The sequence below is a fragment of the Phoca vitulina genome, unplaced genomic scaffold (assembly GCF_004348235.1).
Source record: "Phoca vitulina isolate PV1807 unplaced genomic scaffold, GSC_HSeal_1.0 scaffold50, whole genome shotgun sequence".
Classification (NCBI taxonomy): Eukaryota; Metazoa; Chordata; class Mammalia; order Carnivora; family Phocidae; genus Phoca; species Phoca vitulina.
In genome coordinates this window covers 8,157,081-8,172,651 of record NW_022589753.1, presented here as the reverse complement: position 1 = coordinate 8,172,651, position 15,571 = coordinate 8,157,081, and the positions used below count along the sequence as shown (strand labels likewise).

Genomic DNA, 15,571 nt, shown 5'->3' with positions numbered 1-15,571 from the left:
TTAGTAGGCAGACCATTTTTAGAATTTCTTAATTTGAGCCAGGTATTACGTACAAAAATCAAAATTAAAACAAAATGTAGGCAACTAATTCCAAATTTAAAAAAACACCCAGAGGGTGAAACTAAACACAGTTGGAAAGATGATGCCTTACATATTGAGTTATTTGTAGAAGGATCTTTGTTCCTAACTACAAATATGTCTTTGCTATTCTCATCAGGCCTCCAGATCATTCTCAGCAAACAGAAACTTTAGACTGAAGCAAAAAACGCTCCCCAGGAAATATCTGGAAACTTCTTTGATACAAACAGGTGTTCGTGGTGTCAGCTTGTTTTTCATCTGAGTGGGAAGAAGCCTATTTTCCCCCCTTGCTGTTAGCTTCAAAGGGCAAACAGACAGGGACTCTAGTTAAGTGATCACAATTTGTCACGTTGAAAAATAATGCTGCCTTATCATAATTTGATTGTCTATAATAAAACCCACATGGAACTTCTGGCACCTTCCTTTAACTGTGAATTGTCAACTGGATTTCGGCCTCTTTAAGCAAGGTCTACATTGTCAAAGTGAAAACATAAGCCATGAAAGCCTTGTCTGGAGCTATTAGTGATAAATGTCTCCCCCATCTAGGTTTCTTCACTGATGGCGTGCCCCTGGTTTCAGTTTGAATCGTTGTGCTGAGAATCAGCACCTAGCGTACAGTTTAACACAAGAAAATTTGTCCGAAGAACACTGAATGGTATAGAAACCCATTACTCCATTCCTTTCCATCTGTAAGAAATTTGAGCCACATGCTGCCTGGGATAAAAGGGAAAGCTCTGTTTCCTCTCCCACTTGGATGCCCCAACAGCACAAAGGGCATGGTGTGCTAGGCAACAATGGTCTCCAGACTGTCTTCTTCTGAGAGTACCGTCACCTGCACAGAGCCATTGTCAGACTGAGGGAGAAAAATGGAATTTGGTTAATTCTTAAAGACAGAATTTATCTTCCCATTTGTCCAGAAGGGAAAGCAAATTAATGAACAAGCAGGAAGGAACTCCAAAACCAAAGTCTATTAAAAATGTTCTGGGGGAACTTAAAAATTTCATATATATATATATATATATATATATATATAAATATTTATATTTTTTTTTTTTTTTTTTTTTTTTTTCTACATTACATATAATATATTTACTTTGTTTTCCCACAAAGCTCAAAACCACCTAAGGAGAGTTCATCACTGTAACTAACTTTTATTTTCCCCAATCTTCCCGCCCAAATTCACATCAGCTGATAAAAAGGCATTCATTCACATCATTAAGCCCATGGCAAAAATAGGCAAAGAACACAGCGCCTAAGAAATGCCAATTATGAAAGGCTTCAAAGACCGCCCATCCACAACCAAACTCCTCTTTCTCATCTCCTACTGGAGATTACTACACACCAGTTACAAGTGTATTTAAAAAGCCAGTGTTATCTGAACAGGGATTTGCCATCCTAGCTCTGAATTGCATAGTTCCGGAATTACAGTCAAGAAAAAAGTAACTTCTTGCGGAAACTTACTAGCAGCCTTGGGGCGGCAGCTGGGGATGCCTCAAGCCCTACAGCGCGCTCTGCTGGAAGAATCCGGACATTACCTAGATTGTAGTATGTTCTTCAACTTAGCCAGGCAATGCCCTGTGCTTGCTCCTTTTATAAAAAAGGAGAAAATATGGATGAGCAAAGAGGAAAAATGTAACCTGCACCCATTATTCCATTACTGAAAATGACTGCTATCAACAATGTGTAATTTTTCATTCCACACCGCTCTCTGGATTCCTAAAGGATGCATAGGTGTTGGCAAGCGGGCAGATAGGATTTTTACCCTAAAAGGATTCTTCCTGTTTTGAACCCTGCTCTTCTCATTGATCACTGTCTTCACAGGTCACTCATTCCATTTCTATGTCATGCTGGCTTATGATGTCTGGTGTAAGGGTGTCCCATAATCAACAGAACAGCTCCCTTATTGGACCGTTTTAATCGTCCCAACTTTCCTCTTATAAACATTGCTGGAATTTAAAAAAAAAAAGCCTGTGGATAAAATTTTGCCCATTTTCTCAATAAATTCCTAGGTGTCAAGTTGCTCGTTCAAAAAGCACGCTGTTTGAGACTGCCAACATGCCAGGGTTGAAACAATCTTCTTAATTAAGAAATTATCAAAGACTTCAGAGGGCAATACAAATAACCTAAAAATATTGAAACGTGAAAGCTATCTTTTCTTTGTCTTCTGGCATGTTTCCTAAGGGGAATCTAAGCTGCATGACACAGGTCTAAAAACGTTCTATTTATCCATTTTCCCTCCTCTTTGGAAGAGAGGCAATATTGTTCATTTCATCTGCTTGTTCTAATTGAAACAGACTCGGCTGGACCAGCTATCCAGCGTGATGCTCTTTACGGTAAATCGTAAGATCACCACTGCAGACCTAACCTCAGGGTATTAAGACCTCAACTCGTAGCTCGGCAGCAAAAACCCAACACAGCACCTATACGTGATAGAGCCTCATTAATCCATGGTGTTGACTGACGCAGAGATATTGTATTTATAAGATTAAATAAAGCAGTTGTTCATTGTGGTCAGAGTTGGAGGGGGAAAATAAATCTATCAAAGAAAGCAATTCACACTTGCTTCCTATGAATAAGGTTTTCCATTTTCTCTCTCAGAACTCCTCCACTTGAGGGCTAAGTGAATTTGTCAACTTGATCTTTAATGGTAAGTGAAATGTGGATAGAGAATTAAGCAATGAAATGTGCTTTTCTTGCCTCTTTGTTTTGTTTTATTTTCGCAGCAGTCATTGCTTTGGGGCACCCTCTTAAAGTCCACTATGTATGATATAAAATGGAAAAATACAGTTGCCGTGGGCAAAGAGTGGGTGGAGAGTGGTTCCCAGGGCAAGTCCCGTCGGGCAAAAGGGATTTGTGGAAGATTCTTCTGTTACAACACATGCAAGCTCCAGAGTGATTGTGGCATTTCACATTTATTAGAGGGAAAATATCCAGTTTTTTAAAAAAAAGTACCTCAAAATATAAAAGCTAATGACCCACAGACTAGAATATGTTTGTCATCTGTTTAACAAACACTTCTCAGTAGCGAGAAAACTGTTTTGCATGCTGCCAAAATTAGGCTGCAGACCTTCTAAGAATGGTTTGACCTCGTGCAGAAAAAGAAAAAAAAAGTCCCATCCTTTTCCCTGAATTTTTAGGTTAGACCGAACTCCTTGGCCTTGCCCCCTACCCACTTAATTGTTTGCTACCTCTCCACTCTACTTTCTCTGTGTTCATGTCATCCATAGCCTTTTTTATTTATTTGTTTATTTGTTTGTTCATTTTCTCTTTTTTTTAAGATTTTATTTATTTATTTGACAGAGAGAGAGACAGCGAGAGAGGGAACACAAGCAGGGGGAGTGGGAGAGGGAGAAGCAGGCTTCCCGCAGAGCAGGGAGCCCGATGCGGGGCTCGATCCCAGGACCCTGGGATCATGACCTGAGCCAAAGGCAGACGCTTAACGACTGAGCCACCCAGGCGCCCCTGTTCATTTTCTTTTTCTTCTTTTTTTTTAAGATTTTATTTATTTATTCATTTTGGAGAGAGAGAGCACGGGGGGAGGGGCAGAAAGGGAGGGAGAGGGAGAATCTTAAGCAGACTCTGCGCCCCCAATGTGGGGCCCAATCTCACGACCCTGAGATCATGACCTGAACCAAAACCAAGAGTCAGAGGTTTAACTGACTGAGCTACCCAGGCGACCTGTTTATTTCCTTATTTACCATTGTTCTCTTCATTGGAATGAAAGCTTTCATGAGGTATATCATTCTATCTACCCTTAAATCATTCCTGGCACAAAGAAAGTACTCAGATGTTTATTGAATGGATACATGAGAGTATTCAAGCCTCTTATTTATTGTTCAACACCTGCCAGTAGAATGACTCTCAGACTGGATTTACAGTTTATTAACAAGATGGTCACCTAAGTAGTTTCAAATTGTCTATCAGGTCAGGGTGTGAAATCTAGTTCTTACTGCGGGTCATAATCAAATTAGACCATAGGAACAGGGGATCGGGGAGCATAAGTGCTAGGAAGGAAGTAAAGTGGTCTGTGAAGGAGATATTTCACTTTATTCTCAACCTTACCACAAAAAAGTAATAATGGAAGTGTTGTAGCAAAGGACAACTCCCATGTCACACTGTTGGGAACAAGGGAGAAGTGGGGACTGGATAAGCTGGAGAGTGAATGCCCCATCCCAAGCAGCAGCCACAACTCACATCCTGTCTGGGAATATAGGATGAAACTTCCCACTTTCCAGAAATATCTGAAACCTGGAAGTGTATTGGAATTTCATAATTTTAAAATATTGTCAACTTTGTCCATTTCAAAATGTTATCCATCATCTAAAATATTAAAACACTGTGAAGGTCAAATAAAATCTATCTGTGGTTTGCTGCATCCTGCAAGAGGCCATTTTCCAACTTTGGTCTACACACCTAGCTCAGCATTTCCAAGAAGAGTCCCTCAGAAGCCATGCCCAACTGGTTAGACGGCTAGCAGTTTTATGGATAATTAAGTTTAAGAAATGCTCAGTTAAACAAAGTGAAGCAGATCTGTTTGCTGCAGGACTTCTCAGGCCTTAAGGAGGCTGATTCCGTTGTTAATCTTCAGGAAAGAGGATAAGGCAAGTTGTATTTTCTAAAACTATTTGATGGTGAGCCCTGTTTCAAGGTGGATCTCATTGGACCAATGTTCCACAGAGTTAGCTAATGTCCCAAAGTATTAGCTTCAGATAAATTCCAGCTCTTTTGCTTTCTAGCCATAGGACCTCACGCAAGTTACTTCACCTCTCTTTGAGTTAGTAAATGCTCAATAAATTAGGGCTGTTATTATAACCTGGCAGGGGGTGAATCAGACTGGATAGCACCAAAGGGAAAGTTAACTCAAAATTTATTTTGCATATCCATTGCAAAACACCATTCACTTAATATTCAACCATGATGATTAACACCATAACATGTTAAAGACTGAATTTAAAATACTGAGGGGCCACCTGGGTGGCTCAGTCGGTTAAGCATCTGATTCTTGGTTTAGGCTAAGGTCATGATCTTGCCCCGTATCGGGCTCTGCGCTTGGTGCAGAGTCTGCTTGACCTTCTCCCTCTGCTCCACCCCCCACCCCCTCGCCCCACCCCCCACCACATGCTCTCTCTCTCTTTCTAAATGAATAAATAGAACCTTTAAAAAATACCGAATAAATGATACAGATATATGATTCGACATAGTTTATCTCAGTGAAAGTATCTATATCATGCATATATTTTGAAGTCATTTTTTATTTAAAGCTGTGTTAGGCAGAGCTGATAATGAGATTTTGAGACTATATTCCAAGATTCTTTGCAAAGTCGTAACATGATGTGTACCATCTTTGTTCTTGTCAAGTTCATCTAACAAACATCGCTGCATTCCAGGCAGTGTACCAGGCGCTGGGAACACTTGGTTGCATAAGACACAGCCACATCCCTCAAGATCACCATTTCCATACATGAGAAGAGTGATTATGGTGAAGAAATTTTTTCAAACTTCATGTTGTGACCATTAGTAGATTAGAAAACAATTTAATGGGTCGAAACCAGCATTAAAAACAACAAACACAATAGAATAGAAAAGAATACAAAACACTAATGTGTGTTCTGTGCTGTGAAAACAGCACTATTCTGTGAATTCTTTGTTGCTTTCATGTGCGTGTCTATCAGGTCAAGGTGTGAAATCTAGTTCTTACTGCGGGTCATAATCAAATTAGACCATAGGAACAGGGGATCAGGGAGCAGCATCTACAGTTCCGTGTACTCGATGATTTCCTGATATAAACTTGGATAGAAAAAAATATATCTGGTTTCTATTCATGGCATATCATCTTTGCTATCAGAGTCTGCTCTCTACTGAAGAAACTTGACAAGCCCTCCTTGGACCTTGACACATATATGCGACTGAATTTACAACAGGTAACTCTTAGGAAACTCCCTTTCCCTTTGAAAGGACACTATGACCATGGATGTACACTACTTGAAACTCTGGAAGCCATCTGGAAACCACACGTGGGCAGACTTGTGAACCAAGCTAACAATACATGGTAGGCCCTGGAGAATGACTCATCCTGGAGTATGAAGATGTTGAACCAGTGTAAACCCCCTACCTCTAGAATTCTCACTATGCTCAAGAAATAATATATTCTCCTAACTATGCCACTGGTGATTGGGTGGGTTTTTCACTTGCAGTCAAAGGCACCCTAAATGATAGACTACCCACATTCCATCATGCAGGAAGACCATTTCATTTAGTTTATAATTCTTTATTTCTCACTTTCTGAGAACTTAGAAAATATACTGTTTCACTTAGCATCATTACTATTGACTGCCTGTATAATCCTCTATCCTTACAATCTCCCCTCAGGCAGGCAGTATCTTCCTTTTCTGGATGAAAACACAAGGTTTGGAAATGACTGAGTGTTACAGGTTTTAGCAACTGATGGATCTTGATTATGGTTCTGCCACTAAATTAGCTGTGTGGTCTTGGGCAAGTAACTTAACTTCTCTGAGCTCTAGCTTCCTCATCTGTTAAATGGCAATAAAAATACCTACCTTCTTGTGTTGTTATAAAAATCAAAGCAGATAAAATATGCCAAATGCTTACTACACAGCCTATGAATAATGAATTATTGAAAAGTGAGGCAATTATTACTATTTGACTTGACCACACAGCTAATAAGTGGTAGAATCTGAACTCAGCCCTGGATCACTCAAATTCCTACACTTGCACATCAACTCTGCTGCTGAAAACAGTTCATATCAAATGTTTCTTAGTGCTAAATCCATACAATTTATAAAAATTACAGTATCATAGCTAAAAACCTTGCTTACTCCATAATTTGCATAATTTAGAATAGTTTTCTCTGTACTGACAGAGTCTTTTGGTGTGGGTAGTTCTCTTTACCTGTTGGAATGGCATGACCTTGAGGCTCTAAGGTAGACAAAACAAAATAAAAGCACAGCTTAAAGTTCACTTGGCACGCCAACATGGGAATTAGGTGGTTTTTAAATTTTTTAAATTTTAACTTGTCATTTCCAATGTTGCACATCCTAACATTTAAAAGAATTAAATAGAAATTTCCTCAGACAAATATTCAATTTCGCCTAGTCACAACCCCATTGCACAAATTTCAACAATTTGGTCAAAACATAATGTTGAGCATGAAAAGTATGGGCTTGGGGGATGGGCATTTCTCTTTAGCTATGTAGCTTGGAGTCAGTGACTTGGTTTCCCTAAAGCTTGGATTTTTTCCTCTGTAAAATGGTAAAGATACAGGAATTCCTGCTTAAGTTTTGATGTTTTGATAAGACACTTCCTTCAAAGCAATTTTGTTACTGAATTTGACTTAATGTATAGCATAAAAAACAAATACTGGAGGATTCATTCAGCCTCATGGAGAACCTGGCATTGAAGGTGAAGTGAATTTTTGGTAAAGAGAGAGAGAGAGAGACAGGAGGAGAAAATGTGGCATCTGCGCAGGTCACATGGGGGGCATTCTGACTGGGTACATTTAAGCGAATAATGGCAAATACATTTGAAACACAGAGGAAAGCCGGTGGAGACCCTTGAATGTCAGACTAACAAACCGCGGCTTGTAGGCAAGGGCGCTGAACTTCTGTTTTTGCTCAAATAATTTTATAACTCCTGCACCTTTTGGTTTCCTTTAACTCAAATCAAGACTTTGGGTTGAAAGCTACATTGCTTTCAAATTAGATTCAACAGTGCTGTCTCGGTGAGCTTCGGTTGAGAACTATGGAAGGGCAGAGTAAAAAGACAAAAATGTTGATTAATAGGGGGGAAAACCATGATGCTAATAATAGCTGAATTTTCTTTTTCTCAAAATGCAGCGTCTCGGTACTGAGTTTTCTACATGGCTTATCTCTTTTAACTTTTTCAAGTGTGAATAATGGGAAAATGTGCTTGGCACTATTGATATCCCCATTTTACAGATAGAGAAACCAAGGTTCAGAAAGTTTTAGTCACTTGTCCAAAGTCACACAGCTAGTAGGCAACAGACGCTGAGTTGAAAACCTTAAGCTACTTGACTACAATGCTTATGTTTTCATTCCCTACTTTACACCATGTAGGATTCTGGAAATCTTGGTTCTTTAATTCCATTTCTACCACTAAATAGCAGGGGCAGGGTGGGGTTGCCATTAAGTGAGATGAGGAAGCCTGTGGATGACACAGGTAAGCATGCTGTTGCTTGTTGTTAGGTGTGAGAGAGGAGTTCAGTTTTGCACATGTTGGGCGAACCTTCGAATGGAGATGTCGAAATTCAAGTACCCATGTCAAGAGGCAGCTGGATACTTAAGGCTCGACTTCAGGGGTGGATCTAGGCTACAGACATGAATTTGGGACTTGTCAGCAGATAGCTGTATTTAAACCCTTGGGACTGAGGGTGTCTCTACGGAAGTAAGTGTAGTCAGAGAAGATGTCTAGGAATTGAAGACTGGGGAACTCCACGGTTTGGAGGATATGATCCAGCCAAGGAGATTAAAGAACTGCGGGCAGTGTGGGGGTGGTGAGGGACCAGGTGAAGAAGGGTGTCTGATGTGACTAGCAAGGCCAGTAGGACATGACTGAGACATCCGGGGTTTGGCGGCCACGGTGAGGGCCCCAGGGAGTTGCGACATCATGGCCACTTCGACAAGAACAGTTTTTGTGGAGGATAAAAGCGTTCAAGGGAGAAAAGGATACGAGGAAGCAAAAACATGGAGTATTTTTCTTAATATCTGTAGTCGGGATGAATTTGAGGATCGGAGTCATTTCTCACAACGTCCCTTCAAAAAATTACATCTCTTACTAGATGATATGATCTTTGAAGGACTGGAACGTGATTTATCTTTAAAATGCTTTGCCAAGGTTGGTGTTTAAATAATAATTGGAGAATTTAGTTAAACTTTTAAAGAAAGGCATATTCTTGTTTAAATCTCCTGAATCCGTGCTTGGTAACAGGTTAAGCCCCTCCCCCTCCCCCAACTCAAAGATGCTTCTGGAATTACGGGTTGACAACAGACATGCAGTGTTTGTTTTGTTTTAACGGATAAAGACCAAATTTTCATTATGTAACTTTTTTTTTTTCTTTTTGCAATGACTCTCTTAAATGCATATCTTATAGCTCTGGTCCAATTGTTGAGGGGCTAGAAAAATTAAAAAAAAAAAAATCTCGTCCCTGCCAACATGTTGGTTTGTGTGAATCACAGCTCAGTGAAACCCTTCAGGCATATAATTTATCTTTTCTTTGGCTTATGTAGTAAATGCTTCATTTGTTCATGAATTCTGGCCTTGTTTTAATTATGCTATGCTCTGAATGTAGTTTTATGAGGCACAAAAATAAGATTGTCGTTCTGAAAACACAGAAGATTTGTGTGCTTCTCCCAGAATGAAATGGTGGCATCTTTCTCCCAATTCACAGCTCTGCAGGTTTGTGGTTGGAATTCCAATCCAGGAAGAAGCATGCAGTGAGACTGGGGGAAAGGGTTTGTGTGAGTGGGAGGGAAGGGGCAGCTGACACAGGGCTGAGCCCAGCGCATAATCTACGCTAAGAATTCTGAATCAATACATTGACGGCCATTTCCGCATAATGCGGTACTCCCACCAAGAAAGCCATTGATGGAGAAGTTTTATTCGTGTTACTTTCTGAGGCCTGGATTCTCTCATTACACTCATGGAACAATTGATTTCTCCCTCTCCCCTGCCCAATACAGACCACTCAGCCAGGGATCGGATGAGAAACATCAATAATCAGAAGGCTGTTTTTGTTCAAAAGCTTTGCAGGTGTATGTATTTGAATATCCACAAGTTCACAGACTAAGGGAGACAATAAATGGCTACTTCCTGGCTTTTCCATGTTTTATATGCATATAGTACAGAATGGGTACTCAATATTCAGATTCCAGTGATACTGTCAATAAAAGCATGGACATTTGTAGTGTAACAAAGACAAATGCAAACTTCACTGGTGAATCTAAGGGAGCGAACTCACTTTTTCCAAAAGGAGGATAAGTTACAACTTGGGGGTCTTCTGAGAGGTGCTGGTAACTTTAAAATATCGCCCAAGGGCTTGACTATATCAGATACCTGCCATGCTCCCAACATAAGCCCCCATCTTCTGAATCAAATCTCGTTTTAGATTATTCCACTCAAATTCAGGTGCCAGTCCTAAGAGTCTTTAATAAAAAAAGCTGGGTTGATAAAGTACAACTCTAAACTGTCCTGTGCTTTTCTTAGAATGGGAATGGATTGATTGCATTGGGGTTTTATGGTTAAAAACGTTCAAGGGTCAGGTCTCAGATGCTAACCTGTTTTTCTTAATTAAGGTGGGGGATCTGGATAAGTCACTAGATACCTGTCCCAAGATAGTAAAGCTCAGTCCTTCATCCTCTTCCCATAAATAACTCCATCTTTTCCTGACTCGGGTAATGGGTTGGCTTTGGATGCCCAAGTGAATGGAACATGTAACTATTCACAAAGTTATAACCTCCCAGTGGCCTCAGGATCCATGACCAATAATGAGAACTCAAGAGTTTCTGCTCAGAGTCAAGCAGTAAATCGTTTCTCACATATTCATGAATATTGATGACCAGTTTCTAGCCCCAAGACAAGTAACTTTCCAGCTCCAGGTTTATACATTTGATGGAATGTTCCCCGAGCCAGCAAGGCCAATTCTCTTTGTGTCTGAGCATCTTCTACGGCACTCGGCCTCCCCAAGGAGAGCACTTGGCACCTCGCACAAGGATCTCAGGGGTTTTGTACCTCTTCTCTTGTAGGACCACAAAGTCCCTGAGGACAAGGGCTCTGTCCCGGCCACCTCTCTAGCCTGTCTCACCTGTACCTGGCAGTGTCATACCCAGTAAAGATGCGATGCCTGGATGCATTTGAAGACCTACTTTGAATTATAAGGAAAGCTATTCAGTTGGCCCTGAACTGGTACATTCGGGGAAATGGGCATTTGAACGACAATTTTTTAAACTTTTGAAAGAAAATCTGAAAATCAGTTCTTGGAGGAGAAATTTACAGAAACAGCAAGAATGCTGATAGTAAGAGCCTGAACACACAAGCCTGATTATCTTTCCCCAGTTGTAACTGTCCAGAATGTTTAGCTGGTGACTAACATTTAAAATATAATTCTTGACACCATCCTGGGTGCATTGAAACCGCAGACTAATGTGATACTCATTTTCTTTAAGGAGAATAATCTATGTACAGTGTTTAGAACAGAGCCTGGTAGACCGTAAGTGCTCAATAAATGACAGCCAGTGTTATTAGCAATAGGGAATGCAATTAGTTGTTATTAAGACAACTATATTAACAGCCATGATATAGAACCCTGTAATGAAAAACAGCTCTAATTTTTTCCTGCTTCTAACCTCAACAACTAACTGCATTCCCAAATTTTGAAAAATACTGTTATTTAAAAGTCCAATGACTCAAAAAACAAGTACCTTAAAATACACTGTATCAACTCTTATTTCCTTTTTCATTCGAGGAGTTCCTTTCTCGGCCCAAATACAAACAAACTCTCTCAAGATAAAAAGCCAATGCTCTTTTTTAAGATCAAAAGAACCTGCCTTTCTTTGTGCCGGCGGGGGGGCAGTGGGAAAGCGGCTGATTCCAGATACCTCCTGAAAAAAATATCTAGTTTTTACAAAGATATTACTCCAGCTTATTGGAAAATAATTAGTACATAAAAGAGTCTGCCCAGAGCTGTAAAAGCTCTTCATTTAAACCCACACTTTGGTGCAAAAGATAGTTAAAGATCAATCCAGGCTATTAAAAAGAAGAAATGAAATGTATTCCAATGAAAGCCTATAAACATACAGAATGGGGAACAACCTACTGAGACCAGACAGGGCAGTGAAGTCTTTTAGGGACCATTTTTATTCTGCTAACACCTTTCCCTCCAGACTCCATCGATCATAAATGCAACCTGTCTTCCACCATCTTTTAATAAATGGAAGGACGAATTCATCTGTATGTAACTCACCTCCTCTCTTCTTTTACATAAAGCAGATGTCACAGCTGTTATTGCTCTTCAAACAGATGTTTCCGCCCACAGAAACATGGGGGACACTCCACTACAATGTGCTATTTGTTCTAGAGGGGTCGACGGCTTGATGCCTTGTCAGGGCCCCTTGGTGACTGCTGAGCGATTTGGTGCCCTTGTCTCAGCCCCTCGGAGCCCCCCCTCCGCACCTCGAGCTAGGGTTCACAAAATGGATTGTCCAGCACTTACCCTCTCTGCAGGGACATCGTCGGACGGCCTGGACAATCCGGAAACTTCCTGGGCCTGGTCTTGACGCTCTGTGCCCTCGGCTTCCTGGTGGCTGTTGACTGGTGCCTTTTCCCGTCCCTTGTCCAGTTTGAAGAGTTTGTCCAAAAAGCTGGAGTCCTTAGGCTTGGAGGAGGCCGCTCCTCCTGACTCAGGTGAGACAGGCGCTGGTCCCCAAGGGGCAGAGAAGCCTCCGTCCCCCGCCGGGCTCTGGCCTGGGGTTTTATGTGGGTCGTGGCCCAGCGCAGCTGCTCCCGGAAGTGCCACACTCTCACTTGGGTCTTTGTTCCCTAGAGTGTTACTGGAGCTGACATCAAGCTTCACTGATCCAGTGGATGAATCCGTGGCTTGGTCTCCAGCACGTCCTGGTACAGGCCGAGAGAGTGTCAAGAAAAAACGAGATTTAGCAGCTGGTGCCTCGGGTTTGGCCTCTTTCCCAAGATTCTTTCCGTTGGCATCTGCAACAGCGCCGATCTCCATTGTCTTGGGGGAAGAAGTGGCCACATTATCCTCCTTGACACTTATTCCCAAGTCGACTGTAAACACAAACATAAACAGCGGTTATTCAACCCGGCGAGGAAATTCAAGGAAGGATAATGGACTCCGAACGTTTTATACACAGAGGCCATGATGAAGCGGGGGCTCTGTTGTTGTCCACTCACTCTGTGAGGCAGGACTTGGTTCTCTAGAACTCCTCTGACCGTGTTCTTCTGGGGAGAGAGGAATGGGGGGGTAAGGGAGGGCAGCCAGTTGGCGGAGGGCACATCCCAGGTGTTGTCCTAGTGACTCGTATCACTTCTCCGGTGGTAGCTTTGGAGGAATCTCATGAGAAGCAAATTGTCATGATTTCATCGGGGAGGCAGCAGTGGTCAGGAGCTTGGGCTCTGGAGCTAGAACAAGGTTTCTCCACCTCGGGACTATTGACATTTGGGGCCGGATCATTCTTTGCTATGGGTGGTTGGCAGCGTCCCTGGCCTCAGCCCAGTAGATGCCAGTACCCCCCCCCCACCCCCCAGTTGTGACAATCCAAAATGCCTCCAGACATTGCCCTATGCGGGGGCAAAAATCACTCACATATGAGAACCACTGAGCTAAATTGTCTCTTGGAATCTGAGTTACTTAACTGTCCTGTGCCTCAATTTTCTGGCAAAGTGAGGCAAATGGTAGAACTTACCTCCTAATGTTGTGATGCAGATCACATGACAGACAGAACAGTGCCTGATGCATGTTCGTTGTTATCATTATCCACAAGTGAGAAAAGTGGCTGCCACAGGGGTTGGTCCACGTCCCCACAGCTGCCTGGTGAGCAGCTAAGTCGCAGAGTCTGGTTATGGGCAGAGACCCGACTCTGACATTTGTGCTCTGTCTTACCATCAGGCCTGTGTTAGCCTAAGCTCGTGGAAGATTTTAAAAAGTAGTACTCAGAAAGTTTCCATGTTGAAGGCTGGAAGGGCAAGTGTCCACACAGGGCCACAAATTAGACCTCCAACCAGCATGGAATCAGAGACGTAGGTTAGTGCCAGGACTGCGTGTGGACGTGGGCTCGGCCTCCTCCTCCAGGGAGGGACACTGCTTCCAGCATCCAGCTGTTCCGGCTTTGACCTCGGCATGGGTCTCACCGAACTGCTTTCTTTCCTAGGTGTCTTTTATAAGGCAGTGCAATATTCAGGAAAAAAGGAGAGACCATGAATTTTGGAATGAAACCTAAAGAATCAAGATTCTCTGCTGATAAACTGTGTGACCTTGGTCAAGTCACGGAAAAATCTTTGCATTTCCTCGTACGTAAGATGGGAATGGTTTCATTGCAGCATTACTGGGATGTTTAAGGGAGAAGACATATGCAACAACTTTGGCACATTGTCTTTTCTGTAGTAGGTGTTTAAGAACTGACAGACACTATGATTTAAGGATTCTCCCACCCCTTTGCCAGCATTGTGTTTTGCTTTATACAGCTGCGGCCAGTCACTTTTATTTTCTTATTTTTATTTTTTAAAGATTTTGTTTATTTCTTTATTTGAGAGAGAGAGAGCAGAGAGAGTAAGCACGAGAGGTGGGGAGGGGCAGAGGGAGAGGGAGAAGCAGGCTCCCCGCGGAGCAGGGAGCCCGATGCGGGGCTCGATCCCAGGACCCCGGGATCATGACCTGAGCCGAAGGCAGACGGTTTGCCGACTGAGCCACCCAGGCGCCCCGTAGCCAGATCACTTTTACAATATGTTTGCAGGAAGACAGAGAAAAGGACAAAAGGAGAAAGGGGAGAATCTTTTGGTCTGCTCATATTGCTCGTTAATATGTGTGAGAAACACACACACACGGGTACACACTTTTATTAGCAATTGTTTTTGCCCAACTCTGGTATCTCTCAGTGTCTAGAGTCAGGACCAAACAAAAAGGAGAGAGAGAAAGGGAGAGCCGGGTCTCTATGTAGAATGCTAATTGCTGAGGAGCACAGAAGAGATGGTCCAGAGGCCAGTGACAAGCACTAGGGGTTCCTCACAATCTCAGATCCCAGGGAAGTCACCCTGTAGGAGCGCTGGGTATGTCCTCTAGCTCTTCTTCTTCTCTAGCTTTTCCTGTGCTCTAGGAATTCATAATCGTGATAAACACTGTACTCAGAGAGAGAAGGCTGGAGGGAGAGTGGGAATAAGGAAGTGATAGATGGAGGTGTCAGAGTGCCAAGTAAGCCGGGCAGGCAGCTGAAGCATCACAGTGAATATAAATGAATCGTGGGGACGGTCCATGCCAGGAGAAGAGGAAACAGTTGACAAAAAGGCAGAGACTGAGATTCAAAACAAGGAAGGGCTTTTCAAAATGCCGAGAGCATCAGCCAATCTCTTTCCCTTTTTCCTCTCTTCCTTACTCTCCAGCCAGGAACCGAAAGAGCTGGTGGTAAGTAAGAGTGTTACACTCAGAGAAAAAGTCTTTAGGAAAAAAAAATCTTCCCAAAGACAGACTTTTTAAAAATTGAGTTATATTAGTTTCAGGTGTACAATGCAGTAATAATCCGATACTCGTATGCACTATGAAGTGATCACAGGTTACCATCTGTCACCATGCAGTTGACCCCCTTCACCCAGCTGAACCCCCTCCCAACCCTCTTGATTCCTCTGATAACCACCTGTTCTCTGTATCTCCAAGTCTTGTTTTGTTTGTTCATTTGTTTTGTTTTTTACATTCCACATACACGTGAAATCATATGGCATTTGTCCCTGTCTG

General features: G+C 42.2%; 1 protein-coding gene across 11 annotated transcripts in view; it reads right to left on the bottom strand.

The window, feature by feature from the left end:
- The window catches only part of BCAS1 (breast carcinoma amplified sequence 1), a 91,015-nt gene that overhangs the window by 55,623 nt on the left and 19,821 nt on the right, over positions 1-15,571 (bottom strand). For all 11 annotated transcript variants that reach the window (XM_032387793.1, XM_032387790.1, XM_032387792.1 and 8 more), the window contains exon 4: positions 12,323-12,894. In XM_032387793.1, coding sequence (XP_032243684.1) covers positions 12,323-12,894 — 572 coding nt within the window. The remainder of the gene's footprint in view (positions 1-12,322; positions 12,895-15,571) is intronic.